Source organism: Ambystoma mexicanum, chromosome 4p, assembly GCF_040938575.1.
Source record: "Ambystoma mexicanum isolate Mex_15411 chromosome 4p, UKY_AmexF1_1, whole genome shotgun sequence".
In the NCBI taxonomy this organism is placed as follows: Eukaryota; Metazoa; Chordata; class Amphibia; order Caudata; family Ambystomatidae; genus Ambystoma; species Ambystoma mexicanum.
This window is the reverse complement of record NC_090927.1, coordinates 1,247,513,190-1,247,532,765: the sequence shown is the minus strand read 5'-3', so window position 1 is coordinate 1,247,532,765 and position 19,576 is coordinate 1,247,513,190. Positions and strand designations below refer to the sequence as shown.

At 44.2% G+C, this 19,576-nt stretch overlaps 1 protein-coding gene across 2 annotated transcripts in view; it reads right to left on the bottom strand.

Annotated features, from left to right (window-relative positions):
• GALNT2 (polypeptide N-acetylgalactosaminyltransferase 2) overlaps positions 1-18,716 on the bottom strand; it is a 762,087-nt gene extending 743,371 nt beyond the window's left edge. The window contains exon 1 of one of the 2 annotated variants that reach the window (XM_069606912.1): positions 18,535-18,716. In XM_069606912.1, coding sequence (XP_069463013.1) covers positions 18,535-18,639 — 105 coding nt within the window. In that variant the 5' untranslated portion in view covers positions 18,640-18,716. The remainder of the gene's footprint in view (positions 1-18,534) is intronic. The other variant, XM_069606911.1, reaches the window with a different exon arrangement.
• Positions 18,717-19,576: the final 860 nt, after the last annotated feature.

Sequence of the window (19,576 nt, the reverse complement as noted above, 5' to 3'; positions counted from 1 at the left end):
TGGGCAAGTACACACCAATAAGAAAAGAGAACACTAAATCACAGAAGTCAGCCATCTATCCTGGGATGCCCAATGGGCATTGTTCCATAGTAACGCTGCGATAGACATCATTATAGAGACATCTTTTAATTACGGGTGGGTTGAAAACATTTCCTTTCTTTAGATGCTGCTACTCATTGTGCTTGCCTCAGAACACAACAGAACTAAAAAGGACACATTTGCTGTGCTTCCATCAACATTTGCCATTTCCCGTGTGAACTTTATGTACCAAAAACAGGGTGCCCCAAACAAAACCAGTTCCTGTGCTCGGGGGAGGGGCGGGTCTAGGAACCAATACAACGTGTAGGAAGGGTGGCTAGTTTAGTCAGCTGCCCATTGTTGAGAGAATATAGGATTGTGGTACTCCAACCATTTCAATGGTGTTTTGCAGAAGAAAGAACACTCGATTATTCGCATCTCTTTCTACAACAAGTGAGCAGATCAGATTCCCAGGTCACTCCTTCTCAAGTCCCCCAGGGTTACACGCACGAGAAGAGAATACCGCGCAGGTGGTTTACTGCAACTTTGACTGTGTGAGGTTTCAAGTTCGAGCTTAATTTTGTGGAAAATATTAGATCAGCTAGAGAAAACTCTACCTTCTGCTCCAAGGTTTAAACACAATCTGATAGAGATTGTAATTATAGGCGCAAGAGAATTGACAAACATTTGACTCTGAAACGAAGCATAACATTTTTTTTAAAAAAAAAAAAGAAGACTGGCTTCTTTCTGTACCAAGGAAATATTAGATTTGTTACAAAGTAAACCGCACCAAATCGCCTCCGTAGTAGTGTCAGAGCAGACAGACATGTACACTGGACAGGTAATCCCCAGGGTGTGAACAAGGGGAAAGGGGGCAGGAAAACAAGGGGAAACAAAGCATGAGGGATAGAAACCAGCAAGTAAAATGCAGATGGGTATGGTTAGTGAAGGTTTGCGTCATGATGCTGCAGTAAACCCGAACAAAGAAATATGCATGAAGTCCTAAGGTGTTGGAAAGGAGGGATAATTCATGCGAGGGAAGGTTTACTGTAGAAAAGAATACTAAGCTCATTGATCGATTTGAAGAAGTGCTCCAACCCCTTGAGGAATGTCGGCTTCTTTGCCCGGCAGTACTTTTCTCCGACAAAACTTTCAGAAGAGTAATCCTGGGACTGCCAAGCCATTTGGCCAAGAGCGTCAAAGTCAAGAAGAGAAACTGTGAAAGGGGAATGCTGGAGGGACAAAAAGGGTAATATATGGTGAACGCGGTGGACACAAAATGGGAAGATTAAAAGTGTACAGTCACCAAAAGTGCTACACCTGAACAGCCAAGAGCTGTGGTTCAGGTGTGATGGGGGACTGGGAAGGGTTCTAGTTCACTGTTACAACATTTAATTAGAGAGGATTCAAAAATAATGCCAGGATAGCTGGTTCAAAAAGCACACGAAGGACACTAGAAACACAACTGTCCATATTAAAAGGCATGTGTGCAGAGACGATCTGGCCCCTAAGGCACTAGCTTTGAAGCCACAGGGTTAGGTTTACCACCGTTGATGCTGCAATGTAATACGGCATCCATTCTGAACCGAGCAGAGAAGAGTTCACAAATTGCAGGTCGCTTTGTCCTGCAAGCCAGTGAGGCCTGTGTACAAGAACTGTTGGGGCAACCATAAGCCAAATCTCACTTCTTGCCCAGGTTTACTGGTAACTATTGTTCGACGAGCAGGAGTCCCACAGTACGTGCCCTTGCCCAATAACCACTCTAGCGACCCTTGCCGCAGCTCAAAGACTAGCAACACCCCACGTCTAAAATAAAGAATGCCACCCATTAAAGAACGAGCAAGCCAACACTGTGGGCTGAGCAATAACGACATCATATTTCCACAGGCGCCATTTCCGCTGCTCTGGGGTCCCTTTCCAACCCTGATCGAAAGAACAAAGAACACTGATGAATCACATTACACTAAAAACGGTGTTCAGCTACCAAGCGAGCAACTTGGGTAAAGCACTTGTATTGCTCCGGGGGTGCACATTGAAAATGCATCGCATCAGCGCCTGCAACTGAAGGAAGCACTAGGTTATGTAGGAAAAGTGTCAAACATCAGCCTCCATTTCATACAGTATCAACGCGTAGCTCTGATGCACTCTGCCGTGTACTAGGCCTCCCTCTGTTGCAGCACCGAAGCCGATTGAGGCGGCAAGACACAACAGACTGGCAGCAGAAGTGTTTCAGATCAAGCCCTAGCAAGACAAAGGAAGGTGCTGGGACCCACAGCTATGTGGGGTAGGTGGGAAGGATTCGTCGCATAGGAAAGTTTAAAAGAGTTTTGAACGCTGTAAAAGCAACGTGATCTCCTCCCATTGGAATTCGAGGCATTTAGGAGGCAATTGTCTGATGGTTTGGCCCACAAGTGTTGGCTATAAGAGGCGGTTTAGCCAAAACTACTGCATTGGAGGACAGCTAAGGGGAGATTGTATATTAGGAGGGGTCAAGGCCTGTGGGTGTTTGGTCATTTACCCACCCATTAACTGCACATGACCAGGCCAATATTTATTTATTTATTTATTTATATTCTCTCTCCCTCTCTCCCTCTCTCCCTCTCTCCCTCTCTCCCTCTCTCCCTCTCTCCCTCTCTCTCTCCCTCTCTCCCTCTCTCTCTCCCTCTCTCCCTCTCTCCCTCCCTCTCTCTCTCCCTCTCTCCCTCTCTCCCTTTGACCTTGCTTTATCAATCCCAAACATCAAACCTTGTGCTGGAAATGCCTGCCAGTGTTTCTTGCAACTCTGAGGGTCAGTCACTTCTCCAAGCAGAGAGTGGGGGGGTAGGGGAGGGAGGGGACAAGATCTTTCCTCAGCTGGAGCCTCCCGCTGGAACAGCCACCCGGCCTGAGAAATTCCCCTTGGCCGGAGCATGAATAATGTGTGAAAATGGGAGCACAACTTCAAAGAGCAAGCTTCCAACACAAAGGAGAAAGATAAATAACTCTGGGTACAGGTTGACCCAGTGAAAACAAACAACCGTATTGCAGGAGGAGGGCCATTTGTTCCACATGCTGATTCACAATTAATTTAAAAAGGACTCATCATTTCGGCCTGTTTCTCAGCAACCATAAGGCAGGTGGATTGATTTAATTTATGTACCTTTTATTATTTAATTTCCAGGCGATTTTGGAGACCGAAAAAAAATATATATAATTTTACAAAATTATTCATCCACCTACCTGCGATTCAGGGAACTGTAATGGCTACCCAATTTAAGCTTTTTATGGAAACGGCAGAAATGTACCACATGGCCGCGCTGCATGGTACGACTTGGTGGCCGGTTTATCTAATTACCCACGATTGGCTAAATCAGAAAATATGTATATTATGGCAGTTGATAGTAAAATGGTGAAGTTGTGATACATAACTAGTTTTTGCCAAAAAAGTGTAAGGAGAACAAAGGACGATTACAAATGGGAATTGCCATATGTTGCTCCAGACCCCTAAACCAATCCTGACTTGGAGGCTGGGTTTGGGAGGAGAGAGGGGGCTAACTGTCCAATCCTAGTTGCGAGAATGTTTGCAGGGTACTTACCCCAAGATTGTAAAAGTGGTGTGGTCATCACCGCTATATAAGGGGGACCGCACTAAGAGGGAGGGCACACAGAGATAGACAAGAGACAGACCATAAGGAAGGCTGCTGAAATTTAGACAGCTGTAAAGAAACAGCTTTGTCACACCTGTTCAAAAGCCATAGACACGACCAACTCAGTGGTGTAACGCACGCTAATCTATTACAATAAATATGAATTGCCATATGAACAAATTATGGAACATTGTGTGGATACAAGGGTTTAGGTTAGAATGAAGGTGGAAAAAATATCCAAAGACCAGCAGACAAAAAGAGCACAAAACAATACTGTTCTAGCCAGCTCTGTGGAGTCTCAAGAAACCATGCGCCAAATCCTCATCCCTGGGATGATCAAGAGATAAGTAGATGGGCACCTTTGCTGAATCGCATGATGGCAGTGCCTGGTGTTCAGCCTTGGAAGGACCAGTCTTCCTCACACTCACTAGGCCCTATATTAAAATCCTAATCTTTAGTAACGGTCCGTCAGACACACTCACAGTTTACCCAAAACTCGCCAGAAGCTATACACAAACCATTCTTGGGGTATTCTTCCTCAGGGAAGGTGTTGACGTAATATCAGTAAGCCATAACCACTTAATAAAAGTCTATTTGTTTATTTTTAAGTGGGCTACTCCCTGACTCAAGAGTGTGGAGCCCCAGGAGTTCAGGAAAGAAAACTTAGTCCTGTGGCATTTGAATGAAAGCCCCTTACCAGAACTCCTGTGATCACCAAACACCAACTCCTCAGACAACTTGCAAAACTGCTACTTTGAGAATGGTTACCCATTCAGTCAAGCCTCAAAGGGTTCCTCCCAAGGTGTTTTATGTCACTGAGGCGCAACTGCCTCCTGCAGAGAATGCCCAACTGCTGCCCAAAATAAATTGTCATTTAATTGACGGGAAGCAGAAAAATGTGCCATTTGCGGCTCAAAAGAAGAAGTCAGAAACAGACAAAAGTTCATACAAGCCCCCATTTTTGTAGGGGGTTAGATGCAGGACATTAACAACTCCATTTAATATATATTGCCAAAATGTGAAGTGTATAACGTGATTAACCGGGCATATACTCGCAAAACTGCTTACTCCGAAACAGTGTGGCAATACTGAGCATATGGAAGCACCTGCCATATGATGTCAATGTTTGGTAAAGGACAGCAATGCTTGGCACATTATGGAAGCACCTGAGAATATGACAGCTTACCTGGCAACACTGGGAGCACCCAGCATATGCCGGTGAACAACAGAGCTCTGAAAACATGATGGCAAAAGTGGGCAAGGAAAAAAAGAACAGCAAGACTCGATATATGATTCAAGTACAGGCTTTGCAAATTATTAAAAATCCCACTAGTCCTGCATGGCGAGGTTTCATAGTTTACATACTCTAAGAGAAATAACTCACCTGTCACCCCATAGTTTTGGCGACAATTTCCCATTGCTTTCTGTAAAACGGTGCAGGTCAGCATAAGGAGACTTCATATTTGTAATGCGCAATCGTACCCTCGGGTAACAGTGTGCAGCATTTACAAGAGATTGCGAAACTTGGTTACAACAAAGAACAAAATATACACAGAATATACAACAAATGAACAACATCACAAATATATACATAAGTACAATAGGGTGTCATAAGTACTGTAAACAAGTGATTGATGGGTTAGTCGGATGGCTGTGATAGGGGGCTTACGTTTTCAACTATGAGATGACCTTAGCTCGGAAGTTATGATAGTGTAGCTCCATTCTGAGGGGTGGTGGGAGGGAGTTCCACAGTTTGGCAGCTTTGACTGGGAAGCTATTACCCCCTATGGTGGAGCGTTTAAAATTGGGGGACAGATACGCAGTTTCTGTATAATGTTCTTGTTGGTCTTAGAGAGGTCCGTCTATGGAATCTGTCGGTAAGATAGATATTTGGTCCAATAAGGACATCTCAAGTCTAGCCATGCACAGTGAAACTTGCCATTTATTGAAAATAATGGTTGTTTGCAGTAAATATCAAATAAAACTTTCAAACTAGCCCATACTCACCAGCAAGTTAGACTACCATGTAAAGGGTGTCTGCCCTCCATAAAATGTCCTCTCATCAAAGTGCACTAGTAGACTTTGCAAACCCTCTACCGAGTACACCAAAATAAAATGTATAGTACCAGAGCATGAAGATACTGCCATAACCCAGGTGCACCAAAGCTAATCACAGCAAAGTATGCTAATACTGGGGCACGTGACAAACGCTATGACATGATGGATGTGCCTGTGCATTGATTAGCTATGACTAATACAACATAACATTTTCATTATTAAATTGTCACAGAACGAGTTTGCAGACAGTCATAAGACTTTGGCAGGCTTTAGAAGACAGACAACATTAGTACTCAAGTAAATCGAGCTCATTGGAGGAAAAGCCAGGTATACCCTGCCAAGACAAACCACAAAAACAGGTTTCTGACTGTTGCTTAATTAAATTACTAGCTTTATCATATAGTGCATGCACCCAAAGGTATTTAGGGAAGGGAACTAAGCATTTATTTTAACAGTACGCATGGCTAGTAAATAATCATTCGGAATAGTGCTGGTTGAAGTCTAATGTGTAGTTAGTGACCATCAGAAGTTCAGTTTCAGAAATTCACTGTAGGCCAAAGTGAAGTGCTACAAGTGATGCTGTGTACTGAAGGACACCACCACTGAATATTGGGGAATAGGAGTTGGAAGAACAAGCCAAAACAAAGGCCATCAACACGGCCTAGAACTTACTGGTACTCATATTTGTCGAAAAGGGACAAACGGTTACCGATATTCTAACCAGGCTCTTAGTTATGTACAAAACGAGAAAGTGAGGGGGCGTGGGGGGGAAACACGATCCAGTGACAGAGCCATGAGTTCTATGGACCACTTTCGGTTTAGCTCTTCCGCTTCACAGACTATGACAGAAGTTCGAGTGGACTAGAGATTTTTGCATAATATTTACAGTGAGAACCAGTCGTAGGGTTATAGGCTCAGTAACTCCCAATTGGAGTGCAACAATCACCATTGAAACTGGTCCAAAGTACCCACTTCCAAAAATATTAGAAAATAAAAAACAGCCAAAAGTGCGGCCAATGGGACATTCCAAAACCTACCGCCAGAAAAAGGAGAACAGTTGGAACTGTGTGCAAGGCCGAACACCGTGAAAGGAGACAAAAGATGCTGAGCAGCAACAAAAAAAGCAAACAAAGCCAACTATGCTTCACAGTGAGGCTATTGGGGGTGGGGAATTGATATTAGTCCACACCCAGGTCAACCAATGTTGCTAAGACTATTCGCCCAATATTCTATCTACAATCGGTTAGCAAAAAAAAGGCAACGTATGCAGAGAAGGTATGCACGTTACACCTAGCAACACAGACTAAACCTAAATACAATAGCGGCTGTGTACACATGCACTCACGAGGCAAGTATGACGGCAGAGGATAGAACACCACCAGTGACTCGAACCGCAAGTCCTAGAACAACACAGGCAGCTTTCAGCAGTACATATGTAATCACTCAGCCTAAACAACCTAAAAGAGGTCGGATTAAAAGCGTCAAATATTTCTTCGAGCCAAGGTTGCACCCAGTGTCAGATATACTTTGCTCATAGCCCACATCGAGCTCAACAGGTAACAGAAAGGCAAGATTGTTCATGAAGATCTGGAGACAGGTGGCACAGCAGGCCTTGTTCCACTGCTGAACCTCTGCCCACACTAACAGGTGAAAACAACTCTTACCCTCACAACCTATGTTACAATTAAACTCTGTACATGGAGGTGCCATTAAAATAGGCACCTCAACGGTCCTCTCACTGACGTCGTTTCACAATGGCTGCAAATGACAATTCCTCAAGGTTCGGTGAAAATAAGAACCACATGAATGACATGTGATAAGGTACCCCCTGCCCTATTAAAAGGATGTTCCAGGATCAAATACCGCCTTCATAAGGTCACAAGAGTCAGAGGTGACTTACAATATCCTGTACGTACTTTAATGGCATTTCATCACTAATACACACCACCACATGCTCATCCCCTGTCTGGCCTGTTGCGTAAGAGCTTCCCATTTTTGATAATCAATTTCGAACCATTTGGATTTTCTTAAAAAAAATACACCCGCAGACAGTGTGCTGTATTTTTAAGCGGCTCAATAAGTCTCTAAAACGTTTTGTGGTTTAAAATAAACATGCAGGTAGGCTCTTGCTCCCCGAGGTTAAATTCCAGCATTGCAAAAAAATAAAACCTACTCCAGTAAACAGCTACTCATCAATTAAGGGCTAACGGGTTGTAGAATGCCAGAAGAAAGGGATCTGGAAGGCTAGCCTGTGCTTTAAGTGCTACAGGAACATCTGGAATTCAGCGGGCATTGCGACGTCCCTACTCAAATAGAACAGACGCAGTTACAGCAGGCATGTTATTTTCTTATAAATGTTACATAGTAATATCACAAGTATCCTGTAAGGAAGACATATTCGCAGCGTTTTATCGAAGCCTTTCAGAAAGTGTTATGCCTTTTAGCACCAGTGAGGAGGGGAGGGGATCCACCCAGATACACAAAAGGTATTGATTGCCACCCCCACGGCAGCAATTGCAACTCTGCTAAGATGGGGGAAACGCTGCACAAGCTCGAAGGGCGTGCGAGGGTGTGCGCTGGGCAATCGCACGCAGAAAGCACAACAAGGGAGATCAGCGCACTGATGTCCTCGAGAGGAGCAAGCCCATCTACCCCCAGCCCCCAGCTAAGAGGAGGATGGGCAGGGGGTGCCAGAGTGAAGAATGAAGCACAGGGCAGATGCACCATGGACTTTCCACTTGAATGGGGATTCTAAGCAAATACCGGCCCATGCGCGTCATTGGCGTAGCCTCCTCATTCCCAGTTGGCTGAGCCCACTCAGCATTCTGAAAACGGCATTACAGCCTGCCATATATTCCATTCACCAGCTGCAGATACTTGCTAGAATGCTCGAAAAACTCACCAGGAAAGACTCTGTTTTTCAGTCTTTCAAGCTCAATAAAAATGAGTACCTTTGAAACTGGCGATGTGGAAAACCCGACTGTTCATGGTACTACACCGTACAAAAAGCAGGAATTTTAAGCAGATAACGAAAACCGAGTTTGTAGACAACGCACTGGTGAAAAAAATAAGAGTAGCAACTGGGACAGTGTTCTAGCATTGGAAGTGCATGGATGAGAACTACTTCTGCCAAACAGGAACATTAAACTCACCGACCCCCACCATCAGACTGGAACCCTCCTTCAATGCCTTCAAAACCAGCATTAAACACTGGCTCTCCAGCAAGTTCAATAACTGATTGAATAAGATGCCCTCACGGCACCAGTGCCTCCGACCTACTTCTGAACCCACTGGTACGCCCAGGCGTTTATTCTGTTTGTATACTCCATTTGTATTCACTGTGATGCCTAGACCATTCTGTAACCCAGGTCTACCCGTTACAACAATTGTTTACCTATGCCCGTCATGTTTATTTCCTATTGTGTAACATGTACTAAGTTTTCCAGCACCCAGTTACCTCAGAGTAAGGTGCGCAATACAAATAATAAACAAAATTACAAATTAAGTGAATGAGCACTACTACAAGTGAGCTCAAGGCGTGTTTTAAACTCGACTAATTAAATTCAACCTTTGTCCAAAAATATCAGCATGTCTCATTTCGGACCCCAGCGTGTGCTGCAACTTGACATACAAATACCACAACGTGCACAGATTTTGGCGTGAATGGAATCAAGAGTCCCTCCGTCTATGGTGAACGGGTCCTGTATCCCGTGTGCATTCAGAACTCGCCAGCATAGTTTACAGTCACACTAGAGGAGCTAGTGTTATTGGTGCACACAATCCGAGAACGTGGAAGAGTCGACCTAACATTGGAAATATACGTTTTCCCACAAAGGTGTGCAGGAACATAACCCACCATGGTACAGATATAGAGGTGCAAAAGTGTCAACACCCTTGCTGGACTAGTATGGCAAGCAAAGAAAACAAGACTGTCCAATACACAACCATACCCCAAATCCACGTGGAAACGCTCTAGAGGACCCACATAAGGCCTATATCTATACGAGCACAGGGACATGGGGTGTTAGCAGCAACACTGCCTTGCATTACATTAAAAAGGCTTTCCTATATCTAACTTGGGATAAACGGGTGGGGTAGCAACAGTGATTTAAGCTCTATAAAAATTGACGTTTTGCATGCTCCAATAGCATAAAGCAGTAAACACATTAACATGCCATTTCCTTGAATGCATGTTTTAAATAAATATTTTATTTGCATACATATAGCCATATAAATGACTTTATACAAAAAACATCAACATTGCAATGTCATCATAAATACTACAGTCAATCACAACATAGACAAATACAAACGCTATTGGGAATCCAATTCATTTAAAATACCCCTTATAAAATCATAGAACTGAACCATATAGAATATTGGGTAACAATCATTTACAGTCATAAAAACCACCCACGGGTCATCAATAGTTTTGTACCGCTATACCCACGAGTTTACGCTTGAATTGATGGCATATAACTTGCATGCTGCTATGATACATCAGCAAATGCTGGATAGTCTGAGCATGCTATCACCACATAATCTACAGTTTATGGACGACCAGGCACCCTTCGAGCACCAATAATTTCAAGTGTTTCCACCAAGTTAAATTTAATATGGATATAGCTTACCACAATATGACTGAGGATATGGTTCGGCGATATTACCACATTGAACCTGCGGGGACACCCCCGCAACCCCAATATTTTGTTTAAAGGGAGCAGGAGACACCCCCGCTCCCATTTACCCCATATATTGTCCCCATAATGCCACCTATGCCGTTTCCCGGCGACTATATGTATGGCGACATTATTTATGGAGATATTACCTGATACCGAGGATATACCTCAATACATTTGGGACGATTACATCTTCCCATATAGTATTCCGAATACATCCCCACTATTCACCTTGGAGGCTAAAGAGAATAGTTTGTTTGGTGCCTTAACTGTTTACTAATCTTTTCACCAACCCCTTGAAAGCCCTATGGGTGAGGTCAAAAGAATGCAAATCCAACAAGCATAGCCAGTGATTTCTAACTAATTTGATGCCTTCTAAGCAGCCACCTGTAATGTAAAGTAGAAGTATAGAACATTCAAAGGCTATCCTACCCTGCAATGTTCCCATTCCCTCCAATATTAACTTACAACAGAATAATAATAATCTTTTCTCTATTGTAGATTCAACACAGATCAAGTTACATAACAAATAATGTATTCTCTGGAGAGGCTAATCGGAAGTCTAAGTAATTGTAAAATATTTTAAGCATCGTGTACTCAAGAGGATCATCTGAAGACTAAGTTAACATTTTTTTTATTTTGTTTAATTGTGTTACAATTTTTACAAAAACCTAACAATTCCATATCTTCCATCAACCGTTAGTCTTAATCTTTCTCATTCCAACCGTTCATATCAATTATCCATCTTCAAAGATCTTGGGCTACCCCCACTGCCCATTGTGTATTTGCCCCAATTGCCAAGGCTTTCCACCATGTCTCTGCGTCATAGGTAGCCCTGCTTGCCAAGATTTTCTTCAGATGTTCTCTCTGTTGCTTGGTCCCTGGGCAGACCAGAAGCAGATGGCGGAAGGTTTCTTTCATTTCATTTCCTTCGCAAAACTGACCGTTGTTTGTGACTGCTTGCTTCCTTATAACTTTTACTTTGTTTGTTAATATTTGGTTTAGCCTAAACCTCAAGAATAATCTGACCAGTTTTTTGTCTGGAAATTTAGCCAAATAAGTTCTTACTGTATTGACTTTTGCTGGAATATTTCTTATTGTTTTTTTCTGATCTGCCAGGTCCAAGGTTGCGATCTAATCTATGTCAGTTTCTTGGTGACTGGGTTTGTTGATAATTCTTCAGCTGTGATATTCATATCTATCAGCATTTGCTTATTTTTTGCTGCTCATTTAGACATAGCGATGTTCTTTCCGCTCTCCATTTCTGCATTGATAATGTGCATTAACCTGGATTTCGGCTATGTGATCGTTTTCTTGTAGAGCATCAACGTAATTCTCACCACCATTGCCGATAACGATGGTAGACACAGTTCTCTTCCGACCAGCGTTATTGATGTAGTTTGACAGCCCAAGGATCTTCCTCCAGAAATAGCTCTCTATTTTTGCCCAGATATGATCTGGCAGCTGTGGCATGGCATCAGATCCATATATAATGCTTGTTGTTACATTTGACTTGTAAAAGTCGATCACTGGGATCAGGGAGCATCGGCCGTATTTATTATCGATAGCTTTTGCCTGTGATGTTAACATTTGTACTTTTGCAAAGAGTACCTCTTGCATTGGTTGTTCCAAGGCTGTGTTGCTTAACATCATGCCCAAGTATTTGAACACCAACTTTTTCTAAGACCGTGCCGTTTGCAGTCCATCTGTATTTCTCGCCTTGTTTTTTCTTCCCTCCCAAGGTCAAGATTTTAGTTTTGTTCATTTCTAGATTGTTTATTTCCAGATAATTTTCCAGGTTATTTATCTGCCTTTGTAGGCCCACCGGTGTTAGGTCAATGAGGATAATATCATCGGCATAGATAATTCTGGAGACCTTTGATCCTCCTACTGTTGGGGGGGGGGGGATTCTTAACTGTTTCTCAGAGTCTGCATAATCTGCAATATAGGCGTTATACAAAGCAGGGGCCAACGGGCACCCCTGCTTTACGCCCCTGGCCGTTACTATCTCATCCGATAGGTCCCCCACTTTGTTCAGTCTTACACGCATTGTGGTGTCTTGATATAGTGCTCGAATTGGCCCAGTTATTGCCTCTGGACAATTATTGGTTTCAAGTTTTTCCCAAAGCATCTCTCTGCTGACTTGGTCAAAAGCTTGCACCAGATCCATTAGTGCTAAATAGACTGTCGTGCCTTTCTGGAGGGTTTTGCTTTAATAGTACTCACCAGCAACATGTTCGTTGTGGTCCCCGTGTTTTTGGTAAATCCCGATTGAAATGGGTCAGCCAGATCAGCTGTTTTTAGCCAATTCTGAAAGGCATCCAGGGCTAGGGACCCAAAGACCTTGCCGATTACGTCCAGCAATGCGATCGGACGATTTTGAGCTGGGTCGTCTCTTGCACCTCTTTTGAAGAATGGAATTACCGTAGCTTTTCTCCACGAGGCTGGTATTTCTCTTGTATGGTTACGTCTCTCACTCAATAGTTCAGCCCAAGTGTCTGGATTTTTCTTCAATTCTAGGTTGGATAGCCCATCTGCTCGCGAGTTCAATAATTTCTTGATTGTGGATAGGATTGTTTCTTTATCCCGGTATCCCCCAAATTGCCTTTGTCTGCCTTGAAGGTTCATTTTTTGAAGACAGAGGGAGTTGTATAGGTTGTTAACATTTGGGCTAATTCTGTGGAAATCAAAATTAAGGTTTAAATCAAACTACAAACAGGCCATTTTGGGGTTCTATATGTAACGAATGGAAGGGCCAAGTGCAACTTATTTAAAAAAAGATAGTTTATCGCAGGTTAGGGTTAGTACACATTTTAAAAAACTCAGACCTGGTTGTCAAAGCACTAGAGAGGGCAGGTGCAATAAAGTATTTGCTGTACATGTGAAAGGCTATAAACAATCTGTAAGTAATAATGCAAGGAAGGTACCATTTTAAGGTCAAGGTGTATACTGTTGTACAAGCTTTCGGGGCAATATGTCCCCAGATCAGCAAGTTAAACGCTTGCCTCAGACATCAGCGTTTAGCTTGATTGGTGCAGGTTCAAATCCCTTGTATGGCTAAATGGGGCCTTCATCCTTACAGTCAATTAAATACCATTACATTTGTGGGAATTACCACCATCTGCTCAAGGCTCGTATAAGCCCCTCCCTAGCCCCTGGCAGTAGTCTAGCGCACACGGCCGGCATTTCCTGTTGTAGGTGTGATGCATTGGCGTGGTCATCTGTTTGGCGAGGAGGGGCGTAAACTGAGGATTCCTCGCCCTTTCGATTCCTCCCCACCAAACAGATGCTGATCGGCCTCATCATTTTCAACAGGCTACTTGCTGGGGGGTCAGCACCGCTCCAGGTACAAACCAAAGGAAGAGGGGGCACACAAAAGCAATGTTTGATGTGAGCCCCCCGCCCACCTTGATTAACATGAAAGAACCATGTGTCCTGAACAGCACTTGGCTAGGCTGAGCATTTGAGCAGTGTATAGTATCGTTTTTTATTTTTTTTAAAAATGTTATTGCTTTTTTCAAACCTTTCAAATTGTTACAACATACAAGCAACATACAGACAAATGACGCAAACACTTCCCAGTCTTTCTTATGAAACGTCGTTGTGCGTCATCTCCATCCGTCCGTAAGTTTCACACTTTACATTCAGATACCTTCGACCGGGGCCAGCCTCAGACGATTTTCAACTGTCCCTAACAATCGTGTTGGTGGAAGTATAGTTTTCAAGGTGGTTTGGAAAAGGAAGCATTTCCGATCGAGCACTCTGCAAGCTCTACACACTAAAACTTGAAAGCAGCCATCATTGTGTAACATGTGCACAGTTTCACGTTGTTTTGGCCCTTAAGGAGTATGTTTTTTTTTTATATCTAACTTTTTGCATTTTCTATCAAGAGTTAAGCCACAATTGTAGAGAGCATTCTATCCTCCGCCCCCAGTACTTGAACATTAATTCCTTTTAAATGTGTGCGTTGGGGGGAGGGGGTGGAATAGGTTGGGGCAGTGTTGACTACCCGTCACCCCTCCCCCACAGCAGGCGCAGGCAGCCGATGTAATGTTTTCTCCTGCATACAGCAGGAATCACCATTCACCGTTGCAGCACAGGAATGAGTGAGGATGTTCACTTGACAGTATATTGCACAACGTGAATTGAAATTTAGTTGAGCCTACATTTGACTGAGTGCCCGAATTTCATTTCAGATTGCAGCGGTGCCGCAAACGCAGTTTTTCTGGGTTTATTTTCCTTTCAAATAGTCCAGAACACACATTGTAAGAAGACAACTAAACCTTCAACATTACATCGCCTATTTACACTCCAATTTTAAAACAAAAAGAAAAACATGGAAATCCACAATTAATGAGTCCTCTGTCCCAATTGCACATTCAGAAGTTCAAAGACAGTTCATTCTTACAATTCTAGAGCCCTCAATCTAGCAGTCAAGTAGACGATCCAATCTTTTTCTCGCCCTCACCATTACCTACTTATACAAATTCCAGCATTATAATTTCTGCAATTACCAGGCCTGTTTGCTCACCCAGCAGCATCCAATTTCACCAGTCCAGGGGCCATAATATCACCCCCACATTCTTATACCCTTTCAAAAAGAAATTCCTCACCAGATTTAGTGATTCACAGATCAATATGAGATGCATAGGGGATTCCACGGAATTAGTCACATTACAAAATCTGCACTGCGGGTTTAATACCCCACTGCACCTCTCTTTTATTCAAAATGTTTAGACGACATCCGAGTAACATATCTCGTATTTTTGGCGAGGGGAACTTTTGCAGGTAGCCTGGAAGCATATTCAGACCTTTCTCATCTTCAATCATCATGCGCCCAAGTTATCATTCGCACAACTCTCTCTGGTGTCTATCCAATCCCAGGCATGAAGTCTTTTTTTTTTTTAACCTTCAATGGATTACTCATTAGTTCATCAATCTCAATATCTCTCCCTTTCAAGATTTTTTCCACTTTCAAGTTCCAACAACCTAGATGTTTACCAAAGTCTCCCAAACAGCCTTTCATGATTTCAAATGGTCGCGTTACCGAGTCTTCAGTACATTTTCTATACAGGGCCATCGTTCTACATACTACCATGGATTCTAGAGATTGCAGTTTTAGCTCTTGCCTTACTGCGCAGATTCGAAGCCCATTTGGGAGATACAGAACTGCACGCCAAAACAAACCCTCCAACTTCTCCCACACAGAGATGGAGGATTGCTTCGGCTTCGTAAATTAGTTTTTGTGGCTATTTTTTGTTCATAAAATGTGATTATTGCAATCAAATTTCATTTTGAAGCTCTTTCCCTGGTTTATTAATATTGACAATCTGGATCTTAGATATAGGTAGTGGTCTATTTCACTTATACTCCCATTTATTGTCACGCCAAGGTATAAAATGGTGTCCACAACTTCTAGCGGGGTACCCCCACTCTCCAGACAACCCTCTCATTTCTTTTTGCTGGCTGATTTCATGACCACAATTTTTGATTTTCCGACATTGATTTTCATTGGTGTTCAATAAGGTCTTGAATATCCTTAATCTCCTTTCAGATTAAGATTTTTGGTGGGTGCAAACTGAATAGAAATTAAATAGGCATTGTACAAGTATTTTTTCTCTGAATACAAGACATTCGCAACGAACCACACATTGCCAGGTTATGCATGGTTTTATGGCAGCTGAACATTTCCCAACAGCTGACTTCCAAACCTGTCAAGCCACGCCCAACTCTTCCTAGGCCACTCCCTTTCTTGGAACCCCCCTCAATGTCACCCCTTGTTAGAACACCCCTTGCGATGTCTCGCCCCACTTAAAGCACCGATTAGAACAAGCAATGATCATTAATAGCACCTGGTTTACCGAAACACCAAATTATGAGTTTCATAAATAAAACTTGTATAATCAGCCTGCTTGTGTGCGGAGCAATGAACGCCCCTGACTTGTAGTAACAGATCTGCTATCACTGCATTTCACCAATGGAGTCCAATAAGCTTCTAAAATTGACACTATCTACAGGGTCTGCTTTACAATCATGCAGCGGACCCTTCCAGTTACTGCATGCAGTAACCAGTACAAGGGGTTGATGGTATACGCCAAATTCGTTAGGAGTCCCAATGCTTTGCCTTATGTGGAGTCCCAGCAAACACAGCGCACTACCACTTTCATGGTGTTCAGGCACTCCTCGTAAACAGAAGGAACGACATAGGGATTTAGAGCCCCCAGGCTACATGATATATATATGACAAATCACCCCTAAAGTTGTCACCGGGCTTTGGGTGCTGTAACCCATTCCTTCCACCAGAACACGCGTCCTACTTGCTCTGGCCAATGGCAAAGCCAAAGTGACCGAGAACCTGGTATGTTGTCCCAAAAACATGATGGCCTGTATATTTACAATATGACCAGTTAGACAAGAAAACATTACATGTATTAGGAATACAAAAGAACCGGGGAGGAGAGACATGCCCGCCAATGCTCGTAGTGTAGCCACAGAATCAAAGCAAATAGCGGTCTAGTAGCAGACCGCTAAAGTTGACTGGGGCTCTCTAATTGGAAACAGACCTGGTCGGCTGCGGGAACGTAGAGGAGCCAGGCAGACGGAAGGCTGTTTGAAAGTAAAGATAGCACAAATGCCCCTTTAAACGCATGCAGCAAAATCGTGTGGTGAACAAACAAAGTAAGCTCAGCGCACCAGGGACAAGGATCATGACACATTCCAGGAAAATACATAAGTCTCCTGTTCTGTACTCGAGAGCAGTCAGTCTTTCTTTCCGTCTCGCCCCCTCCCTCCTCCTCCCCCCAGCTGCTTGCCTAGGACGTGGCTATTTCCAGTTGGGCGGACAATAATCACCAGGAAAGCCGGTCTACTTCACACACCCGATGCCTTACTCATGTGAAAGTGACAGCAGCAGCGGCCCAGTATCGCCTAAACAAAGACATCGCGAAGCCGGCAGCTGCATACAGCCGTCCTCTCGGGGTCCAAGCAGGAGCACGGTGGTTCTGTTGCCGAACCGATCCGTGGGGCCACGCACAAAGCAGCGACCTGGCACTAGTTACCGGGCAGCACGTATTGCAGTTCTCAAACGCCCAAGCGCAACGCTTGCCCTCGCATGCAGGGTGCAAGCGCCGAAGCGCAATGTATATGGAATCTGAGGTCATTCTGGATGCTTCAGCATTACTATGGCAGGCGACTGCTAGTACAACTCTAACAGGTTGACCGCTACACTTCTAAAATACAACAAAAATGCAATAGTGGCAACTCCATTGGGTCTTTAAGTATGGAAATGTGGTTGTGTGGTGATCTCAGCAGATGTGCGTTGACACAATAGGTTAGAGACTGCCAGGGCAACCTCAAACGTTACCAAGTAGTCTGCATAATGCACTAGAGAGTGGCGCTATTAGGAACATAGGGAGTGTTGTGAGGGGGTGACCAAAATGGGAGAAGACTAATTAAAAAGAGAATCACCAAATACCCGTATGTAAATGTGATCAGCATACGTGGCCAGAAACAGTAATTGAACTGTGTAATAAGGCAGTGAAACGGACAGTCAACTATTACACGTTAACTGACATTTAACAGGGGATATTATTATATCATGGTTACTATAAAGAACACAGAGAACTCGAACAGCACTACATACTGCAGAGAGCAGGGGTCGGTTCATGCCCCCTACACCACCCAATCCAGCCACCCGCCCCCTCCCAGGCCTGGAAGTGGAGCACAGTGTCAATTGGCAATGCAGGCAGGGTGTCAGGCGCGACTACTTCACGGGTGATTAATACACAGAGCATGTACATAGGGTCTGGCAACAGGCGGGATGCGTTCTAGCTGCAGGCTGCCCTTGTGCAATGGCCATGGGGGAAAGGAGAGGGTGGGGGTAACTGCGGCGTAGAGTGGGAGCACAGCCGCATTTCACAATGAGGAATAACGGGAACCTTGGAGGCGACGGAGCAGCGCGCGCTCCCGCGAAGCAGGGAGAAATAAAAGCAGATAGAAGGGGGGAGGGGGGCGCGTGCAAGGGAAAGGGTAAAGAAGAAATGCTCTTCTGGTCAGAAGAAGGCAGGGGCACTGTCATACACGGACCGTCCGGCAGGGACACGGTGCGAGAAATAGGAAGACACACAAGCTGCTTCTGCCCCCGCTTCTCTCACCTTGCTGCTGCCACCGCTACTCGCGACCCCCGAGTACATGTAATAGGCAATGCCCAGTACCCAAAGCAGGGCGAAGCAGAGGAGGGCGCGAGACTTCCTGCGCATGGTGCGGGTTGCGGGCTCTGCTCCGGCGCCGCCGCGTCCAGGCCGCGAGGAGGAGCAGGAAGCGCGCGGGGCACAGGGCAAAGGGCGAGCCGCGTCGCCAGCCAATCGCAGCCCGGGTGGGAGTGGTTCACCGGTATCCATGGCGACAGCACGCCGCTGAGCCCCTCCTGCCTCCCCTAGAGACAAGCTCTGATTGCTGGAGACGATTGTACTGTACACACCGCGCCTTCTGGGAGAATGTCAGTACTGTCTGGTGAACGCACCGAGAGTACGCACATTTTGGACCTCGGGTGCCTATTTTTAATTTGCACTATTGGGCCGAAAATTCCTCCCCCCACACATGAATATTAGAAAGCAACTGAGCTCGACCCCTTCCCAAATAAGTATAGCCGGCAGCTGAAAACTAAACATCTCAACGGGGGAAAGTGTGGTTCCTGCCTCCATTGCTTACAGAAGTATGGGTGCAGTTATCCCTTTTGTGTAGCACATTCGCCATGTTTCGGCCTCCTCAAAGCATGCCTCTAAGGTGAAGTTTAATTGGTGGGTTTCCATTTAAATTTACTTTCCTTCTCGTATCCTTCCGTTGCGTGCACTCTCATTCTAAAATATCCCCCATGGTCAAAGTGTCATTTTTTAAAGAACTCTTTCCATTGTTTCTGGCATTAATTTTACCCCCTTTATATCAGAAACCAAGAAGTCCGTGATATGTATTGCACCAGAGTTTTTTAAACGTGTACTTTTTTTGTTGGTTTCTGATTTTTTTAAAATGCGTACAAAAGTTTATTGTAAGATAACTTAATGCATAATTCTTACACAAGTTTTATGGATATCTTTCAACACAAATTTACTCGATCTGTATACAGGCCCGGCCGTTCCCCCTGTTTAGCGAAAAACAGTCTCAGGCACCCACGGGGGTACATACATTATAATGGAGATA